The 12,189-nt window shown below is 39.5% G+C and overlaps 1 protein-coding gene across 6 annotated transcripts in view; it reads right to left on the bottom strand.

Moving 5' to 3' along the window:
* The window catches only part of UBE3C (ubiquitin protein ligase E3C), a 126,034-nt gene that overhangs the window by 51,312 nt on the left and 62,533 nt on the right, over positions 1–12,189 (bottom strand). For 5 of the 6 annotated variants that reach the window (XM_025450798.3, XM_025450848.3, XM_049094613.1 and 2 more), the window contains 4 exons: positions 6,967–7,071; positions 4,911–4,998; positions 3,756–3,853; positions 2,534–2,666 (listed from right to left, as the gene is read on the bottom strand). In XM_025450798.3, coding sequence (XP_025306583.1) covers positions 2,534–2,666; positions 3,756–3,853; positions 4,911–4,998; positions 6,967–7,071 — 424 coding nt within the window. The remainder of the gene's footprint in view (positions 1–2,533; positions 2,667–3,755; positions 3,854–4,910; positions 4,999–6,966; positions 7,072–12,189) is intronic. The other variant, XM_049094612.1, reaches the window with a different exon arrangement.

Genomic DNA, 12,189 nt, shown 5'->3' with positions numbered 1-12,189 from the left:
GGATGAGACGGCATATGGAGCAATCATATTAACTGATTATGTGTAAATAATCAGTGAACAAAGCACTTCACACCAATTTCCCATGAATAAGTGACACATTCTGAGATATTTAATTTTACTACTTTCCCTAGCAAAATAACAATTTTAACACATGGTTTAAAAAACTATTGTTAATAAGGCCTGAATTAGAGAACATCTGTAGGGATGTAAAGCATTATAACCTATGTATTAGGAGAAGATTCTTCCAAGTCCCTTAAACTCAACACAAGTATCAGCACACACCTGGGGAGTTAAGGCATGATCAACTTCTGAATAACTTTAACCTAAAGGATTCATTACGAAATTTGAGGTTTTGGATGCCTGGGTGGCTCAGCATTTGAGCATCTGCCTTCAGCTCAGGGTGTGATCCCGAGGTGCTGGGATCAAGTCCCACATCAGGCTCCCCACAGGGAGCCTGCTTCTCCCTCTGCCTGTGTATCTGCCCCTCTTTCTCCGTGTCTCCGGTGAATAAATAAATGAAATCTTAAAAAAAAAAAAAAAAAAAAAAAGGAAATTTGGGGCTTGTTGTAATTGGACAGTAAGGTCTTTATTTTTATTTTTTTCATTTTTTTAAAAGATTTTATTTATTTATTCATGAGAGATACAGAGAGAGAGAGGCAGAGACACAGGCAGAGGGAGAAGCAGGCTCCATGCAGGGAGCCTGATGTGGGACCTGATCCCAGGTCTGCAGGATCACGCCCTGGACTGAAGGCGGTGCTTAAACCGCTGAGCCACAGGGGCTACCCTGGACAGTAAGGTCTTTAAAAACTATCTACATGAAACAGTTTTAAAGTTAATTTAGAACTGCTGATAAACACACATACTCTCATTTTGGCCAAGGAGCTCATTCTGACCCCAGCATTCTGAGCCTGCACCAGCCCTATGCACAGTTGGTATGCCCATCACTGCTCCCCCACCTGTACCACTGTCTTCCCTCTTCTAAATCCTACTGCTTTACAAAACCCTCCAGCATCAACCACATCTCAATTCTGTTCCCAAGACTTCTGAACCGATGGCACACTTACCACTTTTGTCTGTCTACTGAGTTTTCCCTGGGTTCAGTGGCAAATTCAACATCTACTGAGCACCAGCTGTTTCAGGGGAGCAAAGGATAAGGACTCCATCCCACAGAGTAGGGAGCCCTGGCCAAGTGGGAGACACAACTACGAGGGCTCATTTACAGGGACAGGATCCCTAAGGAGGGAGATCTTTTTTTTTTTTTCCCCAAAAAATATGTTGGGCTTCTTGAAGTCAGAGTCCCAGATTTTTTGCCTTGTTCATATAGAAAATTTAAAATCATACTATGCGAGGCAAGAGGAAGCTGGTGCAGTGGAGAGCTCACAGCCAGGAGTCAGGAGTGAGTCTGTGGTGTCTGGCTTCAGTGGGCTTCAGCACAGATTACATGACAAGACAACATTAGGTGAACATCAAACCCTTGCACACAAAATCTGGCACAGGGGCAGCCTCGGTGGCGCAGCGGTTTAGTGCCGCCTGCAGCCTGGGGTGTGATCCTGGAGACCTGGGATCAAGTCCTACATCAGGCTTCCTGCATGGAGCCTGCTTCTCCCTCTGCCTGTGTCTCTGCCTCTCTCTCTCGCTCTCTGAATGAATAAATAAATAAATCTTCAAAAAAAAAAAAAAAAAACCTGGCACAGAGAAGTGGCCAGAGATTGCTGCCAGCTATCCTCTGCTATTCCCACAGAGTGACACAATCAGGACCCTAAGAAAAAAAAAATTACTTGAGGTTTTGCTCCCCTAGAAGAGGCAACCGTTACTTCACTTTTGACACCCTCCCATCATCTACCAAAACTGTGATCCAGATCTTGCCAAGCTTCTGTTGTTGATTCTCTGCGCTGATCGAGCCCCAATTCAATGCAATGTCATGGATACCATATACTGAAGCTAAAATTATTAAATACATAAATTATAATACTACACATTTAACACTGCATGTCAAATATTCACATAAGACAGAATATGTCGCTGAGCTGTAAATGCAATGCAAATCACTGTCAGTGTGGATCCCCTGCGTTCACCTACTAGTACCGTCACCGAAGTCTATGCCTGTCTGTAGAGAGGTCTGCACTGTGGTGAGGTTTATTCTGCTCTGTTAAATATGGCTTAGAGTCTATAATATTTACGTAAATAGATTATCATATGTACTACAGAATGTCAATGGCTGCCCACCAATATTTTCAGAATTAAAGTTGTCAACTAAATTGTAGACAGACATTTGTGGGTGGAGTTTCTTGCCTTAAAAAAAAAATAAAAAATTTTTTTTTAAAAATCAGTATTTTAAAGGCTTCCATTATAATTGTCGATCTTGGGAATGTTATTTGACACATCTGCCAAATCTGACATACTACATTTCACTGTTAACAAGTCATTGCCAAACAAAATGATGCACACTAATGTTTTAATGATAACCATCTTCTAAAATACTCCCTCAGCCTCCCCCTGCCACATGCAGACATATAGACAGAATTATATATACCATTTTCTGGGGAAAGTTTGTCATAAGCATCTTCATAAATATAATTTCTTCTTATTGTGACATTAATTCCATCCAGGAATGGGCCATCTCCTTGAACTTCTTGCTTATCTGCATAAATCAACCTTTGAAAGATCTAATAAACAGGGGAAGTTGTCAGGTTATCTGAAACTTTTTTCTTACAAACATAAGCAACACAAGGGAAAACTGCTAAATAAACCTTAACTTTTCTATCTCCATAAATTGTGAAACAAATTTTAAAAGCCAAGGTATCAAATATAGACTTTATGCCTTATCAGTAAATGTGTAATACTTATGTGTTTGTAATATTGCCCCCCTTTCCCATTTTACAACAAATTTTAAAAGTCCCATGCTGTAGTAAATTTTCAGTATTTTCTTTTGCAAACCCTTTAGAAAAGCCCAAGTGGTAGAAAAAAAGAAAGAAGAGCTTTGTAAAGCTGAAAATTGATTAATAGTAAGAATATCTCCGTAACAAGATTCAAGTAATTTTTTTGGATGCTAAAAGTCCAGTAGAGGGAGCTCAGGAACCATGTAATGTCATCTTACATCTGTGCCGTGTCTGTGTGTCTTAATGAAGAAACCAATAGCTTTAAAAGAAACTCACTCTTTTGTTCACCCTATAAGGTGGGCAGGACTAAAATTACCTTCTTGATGCCATTACTTAGGAATAGAGCCTAACAGTTTTTAGAAATTTCCTAAGTTGGTGAATACAAACAAAATATTTTAAATCTCAAAACATAAATGTAAACAGTTTTGTACATTGGTCAAAAACCACCAGGCAGAAATTAAAATACCTGTCCAACTCTGTTTTATAAAGTAGTATTTATGATCAATAACCTCAACATAATGTATAGAAGCATATCTTTAAAAAAATTTGCATTTTAAAAACAATGCAAAACTTACTAGACGAAAGGCCCTTATATTCTCATTGTAAGAAGACAATGGTGTGACAGGCCTTTTCAACTACAGTTACAACTAAGGAAAAAATATCCTTCAAGTCTATACAGAGGTATTTGATTGGACTATGGTTTTATAAATCACTGTCCACTATTACAATCTAATGAGAAAAATACAAATTATGTAACCAGCTCAGCACTAAGCACTTTCAGAGATTTTTCCGTTGGTGTCAATTCTCTAACACTGAAATGATGTAAGTAACCATAACACATATGAAGTCAATCTATAAAGAGACCAAATTGCACACCTTGACTCGCTCCTCAAATGGAACCACAAAGGGCAGCTCTGTCAGGATGGCGAGCTGTCGTTCCTCAGACACAGACAGTGGCGGGGACTCCAAACCCACTGCAACACATGGGAAAGCCTTTGTTAAGTTCTGTGCCCAGGAGAACCTCACTTCATCGCATTTTGCAAACGCTGTGCATTTTACTAACCGAAGGTCTGTGGGGACCGCATGTCCAGCATGTTCCAACAGCACTTGCTCACTTTGTGTCTCTGTGTCACACTCTGGTAATTCTTGCAATATTTCAAACTTATAACAAACCTGTATATGTTATGGTGACCTGTGATCACCAGTCACTGAAAACTTAGAGGATGGTCAGCATCTTTTAGCTCAAAGCATTTTTAATGAAGGTATGTATATTGTTTTCTTAGATGCAATGCTATTGCACACTTACTTTTTTTTTTTTTTTGAGTAGGCTCCACACCCAGCACAGAGCCCAGTGCAGAACCTGGACCCACAACCCTAAGATCAAGACCAGAGCTAAGATCAAGAGCTGGATGCTTAACTGACTGAGTCACTAGGCACCTTGGCACACGTAATTTTTATATGCACTGGAAAATCAAAAACTGACTTGTTTTGGGACATTCATTTTATTGCACTGGTCTGGAACCAAACCTGCCCTGTGTCAGCAGTATATGTCTAGATTTCTCCTTTCCAGACTCATACTATACAGCTCCATTTGAAGACATTCTGGAAAAGGAAAAATTATCAGGACAAAAACCAAATCAGTGGTTGCCAGGAGATGGGGAAAGCGGCTACCTATAAAGGATGATGAGGTAATTTTTGGAGCGATGAACTTTTTCTATATGGTTGATCATGGTGGCAGATGTTTATCAAAAATCACAGACCACTAGAGGTGCCTGGGTGGTACAGTAGGTTGAATGTCTAACTCTTGATTTCAGTGCAGGTCGTGGCCTCAGTGTCGTGGAATCAAGCCCCATGTCAGGCTACATGCTCCGAGTGAAGTCTGCTGGAGATGCTCTCTCCCTTTGCCCCTTCCCCACTAGAAAAAAGTTTTGAAAAATCACAGAACAGTACACCAAACAGTGGACTTCCCCGTTTGTAATGATAGCCTGTGAGGCTGGATGGAAGGAGAAACACACTCCCCAGAGAACTCACCGTCCAGGCTCGACTGCAGGGGGCCAATTCTCCCCATCCGCCGGAACCTCCACACGTGTCTGGAAGCCGGGACATAGAGCTGGGTGACCTGTGGGGCCAGCAATCCTGGCTTAGTACATCCCTGTGTTATGGTACAAACTTTCACTTGCCACATGTGAACTATACCAATGTTGTCCATGCACTTAGCACCAGGTCCTGGTCTTTGACCTCATGTCCTTTTCAGGCTACCTTTCCATGCGCCCTCTCCTTGGCCGGCTGCACATTTACACTTGTACAGGGTAACTGTTCTATATATCCTAAGGAAATCTCTACTTGTTCTGTTTAATGCGGTGTAATACCTGCATATAGTAAATTGTCATAATGTGGTTACCTTATAAATGAAAACACATCACACTTAAAGAATTAACAATTTCTTATTACTATTCAGTGTCTCATAATTCTGAAAATATAATCTGTCTGCATCAGCACCCCAGTAAGGCTGGGGTTGTGGACATTCTGTTATGCTCTGTGGCTTTGCCTGCTCCCTCAGCCTTGGCTGTGGCCCTGCCCAGCTGGCCAGCTATGGTTCCACCACCTGGATTTTGCTGGCTGCATCCCCTCAGCGTCATTGTGGGCTACCAGGCCCTCCATTTCCCTATAAATCTGCAATTCCATCCAGAGGTTTCATCACATCCAGGTTTGATTTTTGGCCAGAAAACTTCCTAGGCAGCATGTTCTCTCAACAGGGAAATGTCTAGTTGCTGCAGGCCTGTGTACTGGCTGCTACAGGTCAGTGAGGGGATTGAGAACTTGTGCCAATGCAGGAATCAATTATTCCTGACAGCAGGCAGTTTGGTTCAGCTGGCATTTCTCCCACAGCACGGTGATAGATATTCCGGCACTGTACCCCCATGAGCCAGGGTCTCCAGTCCGGTCTCAGCAGGTAACCATGGGGCCTGCACCCTAAGGGGCACTGCCCACACTGTGTACTCATTAGAGCCTGTAGACTGTGTGACCCCAGGTCAGAAATGCCTTTTTCATGCATCCTTAGCTACTTCTACACCGAGAAGGCGCTCACATCACCGCTTGCTTAGGCTGAGATACTAAAGTTCACGAAGGAGGCATGCTCTGTACGCGGTTACTTCTTTTTTCCAAACAGTACTCGAATAAGGAGGTGGTTCCTCTGCAGCCCACAAGGTAGCCACTCAAGTTCTTTCTCATGTATTTATGAGCGTGCAGACTGAAGCCTCTTTCACATTCAGTCTTGTCTAGAGAATTGGAGCCATGCTGTTCCATCACACCAAAGGCTGTTTCCTTTTGGTGGTGAGTGTTGTTCAGAGGGCCCCACCCTGGGCCCTGGAGGTGGCCATGGCTATATGATCTGTCATGGCTTCTCAGTCTGACCAGTGGGCATGGCTAGAAGCCAAGTGCTTCAAGATTCGTGCAGACATAGTATCTGAAACTGTTGCAAAACACCTCTGCTTTCTTTTCTTTAATGTTTCTATGCTCTCCCTTCTTCTATACACTCCACTCTCTGCCCTCAGCCCCAAGATTTTGAAATGAATACAATCATGACTTTTTCTGACAAGAATGAAAATAATTCATGACCTTTGTTCTTTAAATTTCTAAAAATATTTATACTGAATCTACTTTAGATCTATATCTTAATAATATTCAAATCTGTCTCTGTTCCTTTAGAAAATCAACGACTTGCTCTATCTCCCTCAAGTGCTAAATACAGATTGATAATTATAACAACAATAAAAGCAAAATCTCTTGCAATCACAACAAAGAACCACTAAGCTAAGCTCCAACATAATTTGTGGTTAAAGGAGAAAATTAGTTTTTTTTTTTTTTTTTGAAAATTAGGTTTAACAATAAATTCAGGATGTATGTTTAAGTCAATGATACTGCTATATATTTGATGATCTAAGAATAATTAAAAAAAGCTTACTGTTAATATTTAGTTACATAAAAATAAATGAAACAATTTAAAAGGATTTATCATTCTCTCCAGAAAGACAAAAGCTGAAAAAATACATTTAACAAAAAATATTAGAAAGATCTGTCAGTAAACCTTATCTGCTTTAATATCTTCTTGTTCTGACAGCCAGTGATTTGGAGGACAAAAATTTCTCCTTGTGTCTCTGGACTTGAGCATTTTCACTAGATTGGTAATCACCTGCAGAGGAAACAGAGGGCTAAGTCTCATAAACAAGCTCAGTGACCACCACGGTGCAAAGGCAGCAAAGTGCCAACCAATAGCCCCAGGACCTGGCACACCAGCCCCATCCCCCACCTCCGCCTGGCCTGCCCTAGGCTACTGCTGAAGGCCACAGAGAAGTACCTTATCCTGTGAGCATAAGAATGAATTTTATGTACAAAGCAGTTATGTGCCAATGAAAGGAGAAAAATTTACAGGAATATGTTAAAGGCAGACACGAAGTAGTAATTAAGTTCTGAAATACAAATTTGGAGATGTATTAGCTTGTTTGAGCTATAGTGTCAGAAATCTCCAAGGATAGCAATTTTGTAAAGTTTTTCCTACAGTAATAGCATTTCATATTTTTCTGAAAAGACACACTATCAAATGTCCTGGATGGATCTCTGACATCCATCAAGAAAAGAAAAACAATTGCAGTATTTCCCTTATGTAAGTGTCTGAAGTCAGGCCTACTTCTCATCATAATTTTGCACAAACTCAGTCTAACTTCCGCATACCAGCAAGCTGAATCGTTCATTCCTGCTTTGACAATGAGCATCAGTGCCCCCCCCCACCCCCCCCACCCCCCGGGCAATGCAGGAAGCTCCCTAAAGAAGAAACTCCCAACTACCTGGAAACCTAGCAGGCATTTGATGATTGACTTGGGATCAGTTAACTAATTGTAAATTTTAAAATATATGACTAAAGAGAACTCATGGCACTACCTATTTAAAAAGACCTGATGATGGGGTGCCTGGGTGTGGCTCACTTGCTTGAGCACTCTGACTCCTGATTTCAGCTCAGGTTATGATCTCAGGGTCAGGAGACAGAGCTCCACACTGGGCTCCACATTCAGTGTGGATTCTGCTTGTGATTCACTCTCTCCCTCTGTCCCTCCCACACCACCCCCCCATGCATATGCTCACTCTCAAAATAAATAAAATCTTTAAAAGCTAGAATTAAAAATAAAAAAGACCTGATACTTTATATTAAATACAAACGTACTTTGTAATAAATGAAGATAAACCAACGCAAATTGTTAAATCCAAAGTCTTAAACCTTTACCAACAGGATTTGATCACACTCCTTTGTAAAGTATGACTACAATGATGTTTCCTAAAAAAGTCAGCCAGGCCGCTATACACATTGCCTCTAAATAAAGTATAATCTGGATAAGGAATTAGGATAAGATAATGACTTGGGTAAAGAATAATATTAGGATCACGTGATAAATTTCAAAATATACCCACAAGTCAAACAATTGCATCATTTCAACTGTTAATAGAGATTTCCCTTTAAAATTTCATAATTCAGCATCTATATACAATAGAAATACAAATGCTTCTCTTGTGACATGCAAACCCTGGCATTCAGGGATCCCAAAAATTCTGTGTCCAATAAAAATGGGTGAGAAATGGCCCTTGGTTGCCACCTCAGATCACTATAATGCAGACACACCAAGAAGATGCAGTGCCCGTTGACAGAGGACAAATACGGTAGAAATTTGGCCATGGAGACAATTAGTACAAACGTCTCAAGATGTAGAATACAGCTTTCTGACTGATGGATGCTTCTTACCAATGTAGCTGTGACATCTGCCTGGTAGTATTTTGAAGCCTATCCTAAACCTACCCATCCTAACGCTACCTATCATAACTCTACAGTGTATCCTCTATGAATCAGCAGAACCGAGCCTAGGTTAGTCAGAATGACCTCGAACTTAGTTACCCCTGACTCCTGTTGTGCTTGCTCAGGGGTTAAGTTATAACACATGCAATGGTTTTATGATCATTTCAAGTATAGGTGAGGTAGACTAAGAACAGCCTAGTCTGGGGTTCTATCTGGTTAATTTCATGGTCATAACAAAGTATGGTCATTAAACTAATGCACTTAAATTTTAGAAGTCTCTCAGTTTTGCTCTTCAAAAGAGAAGACCAGATGCCAATGAGTTATGTTACATGTGGGATCTTGTCTGGAACAAGTCAGGTCAGTGTGTACAGAGCATACCACATAAACATATGCTCTTCCAACAGCAGAGACACAGCACAATCTTTCTGTATGAAGAATACTACATCTTAGCTTTCCATTTTCATAACCAGCTATATTAGTATTTTAAATAAATTCAGATTGAATACATACCAGGCTGAAATTTACACATAATATACCACAACTGTTAACAAAAACCATGCTGACAAATATTTACATATATTCACTTACGGCCTATGTATGTCATCCCACCAGATGCTGACATCCTCATGTATTTACCTTCCCCATGGCACAGTGGAAGAAACTTACCTTTATTGAGAGTAAGAGACTTACTCAAAGGCTTGCCAAGGGGCAGGGCCAGGGCTGCCTAACTCCGTAGTCATCTCTTTTTAATCTATGGTTATGAGGTCATTTATTTTCTACAGGTCACAAATATTAAACTACCTATGAAGCAATTAATGGCATAACTTACTTTCTTCTTTTAAATTACTGTGAAATTAGGCCATGTAGGTGGCTCAGTCAGTGAAGTGTCTGCCTTTGGCTCAGGTCATGATCCCTATGTTAGGCTCCCTACTCAGCAGGGAGTCTGCTTCACCCTCTATCATACCTCCCTTTTGCTTGTGATCTCTCTCTCTCATGCTCTCTCTCAAATAAATAAAATCTTTAAAATAATAAATTACTGTTAAATTGAACATTAAAAAGTTTCAATACAGGGCACCCCTTTTCTTATTTAAAAGTATAAAAAAAGAAGTAATCTTACATCACTTATAAATGTCCTGGTATCAGTGACCCTCTTTTAAAAGAAAAAAAAGCAAAGAGAGAGAGAGAAGGAGAAAGTGGGAGACACAAAGTGACAGGAGCCTCAGGAGGTGTGTCAAGGACAAGATGTCCAGACAGGAGTCACTGTGAAAGAGCAGGCCTAGTAAGTTAGAGTTGATAGCAAGCCAACCTTGAAGATGAGGCTTGTACAGGATTACCAGAGAAAAATAAGGGATACTTAATTAAATTTTAATTTCAGATAAATATAGAACTTTTTTTAAGTATAACTATATTCTAAATACTGTTTTTAAAAATGTAAATATATCCAAAATATTGCACAGAACATCTTTAATCACAACCGATTTCCCTGTACCCATTTTTAGGATCACATACTCTCAGCTGCTATACAAATACTTGGAACATATATGGAGGTAACCACTACAATTATAGAAACTGACTAAAGATTGTGAAAGGGAAGAGAAACTGGGGTCACAATTTTGAACTGGATCAACAGAGAGCCAGTGTTGAAATCAGAAGGCAGTCTTTCTTTCAGTTAATTTTATTAAATTTTCTGGCACAGATATACCTACTAAAAAAGACTTCCAAAACTGAAGGAATTTTAGATTTAAATAGGACCTAAAGCATTGATAAGCTCAATTTTGTAAACCAAGATCCAAGGTTATAAATATCTGTCCAGAGTGACCTCTTTGTACAGCGAGGCCTATGGTTCTTCACCCCTACCTGCATACTGAAATCTCCTGTTAATGGATGCCCATGCAGAGGCCCCACCAACAGCGGATTTAATCCAATTCATGTGAGGTAGTATGTCATGTTTGTAACTGTTCCCCAGGAGATCTTGATATGCAGTTACAAAGTACAATAAAATAGTAAACAAGCAAACACTGGACTAACTAGACATACCTAGATCAATATACAGGTTTAGCAGACTTCAATAGTTATAAATATAATATATTACATTTATTTGGTGTGTTTAACTCTTGTCCCCTATATCGTGTTTTTCCATGCTAGATCTAAACCGTCCTTAACTCAAAAAATTATTTAAGTAAACATTCAGAAATGCACACAACTGTTATTATACATGTTCTATTATTTGCCATTTGAATTAAGAAGAGGTGACACATGTAAACAGGTTCCTTGAACCCTAACGTTAAAAAGATCAAGTAGGTAACTGCTTAGAAACATAGAGACCGCTCATAAAAACTCCCTTGACAGTTATCCCAGGTCAAAATGGCAAATTAACAGACACCGTTCCACAGAACCCTATGTGTCTTAGTGCACTGGCTATGATGATCACACAAAATCCTAATGATTTAAAGAAATATTCTCAAGCATCACACATTCTACATCATATATATAAATATAATTAGCATTATATGTACATTAGATGCTGAAGACTATCGATGGTAAATTCTGACACTTTGAATGGAGATTCTTGACATTTAGGTAAACTGTTGTAACCCAAAAAAAAAAAAAAAAAAAAAAAGTTCATATAGTCTACATTGTGAAAGGCAACTGCAAGATTAAATTATAATATAAAATAATAATTTTTTACTTCAAATCTTATATGTAAAATCTGGTAAGTAAAATCAAACATCTTAGGTAATTCTTCAAAAAGTTCAATACAAAGTACAGGATATAACACATAATCTATGGGTACTTAAGTGTGGTAAATGTATAATGTGGTAAATATATATTATACAATAATTTTTTACAATCTGATTTCTTTTTTAATTTTATTTATTTGAGAGAGATAGTGAGAGTACAAGTGGGGAGGAGAGGGAGAGGCAGCTCCCCTCGGGTAGGGAGCCTGATGTGGGGCTCAATCCAAGAACCTGGGATCATGACCTGAGTCCAAGGCAGACACTCAAACAACTGAGCCACCCAGATGCCACATTTGATTTCATAATGAAGACTATATAGAAATGAAAAATGAGAAATATATGAGAAACACTGGTAAAGCAACAGCTCCAGGAACATCATCTTGTAGACCAGAATTACTATTTTCCTAGAGCGAACCAAAGTTCTGAGTCACCTCAGTTGTTTTTCTATCCTGTGTGCTCTAATGGTACTGATTTCATTTATCACAACATGGTTAGCTGAATGTTCATCTTTTTTACTACATAAAAATGTTGAGCGAGCAAGGGCCCAGTCTAACACCATTCATAACACCCCAGCAAGGGGTCCCTGGAGTCAATGTGCCTGGGATAAGGACTGGGTATTCAAGTAACTGGCAGTAGCAGAGCCTGAATCCGCATCAGTCATCAGTGCTCAAACAGACTACCAATGTCAAAAGGTTAACCCAGATTTATAAAACCCTGACTTACTACTTAT

Source organism: Canis lupus, chromosome 16, assembly GCF_003254725.2.
Source record: "Canis lupus dingo isolate Sandy chromosome 16, ASM325472v2, whole genome shotgun sequence".
Classification (NCBI taxonomy): domain Eukaryota; kingdom Metazoa; phylum Chordata; class Mammalia; order Carnivora; family Canidae; genus Canis; species Canis lupus.
Note: the sequence above shows the minus strand (reverse complement) of the source record. Positions and strands in the feature narration are given on the sequence as shown.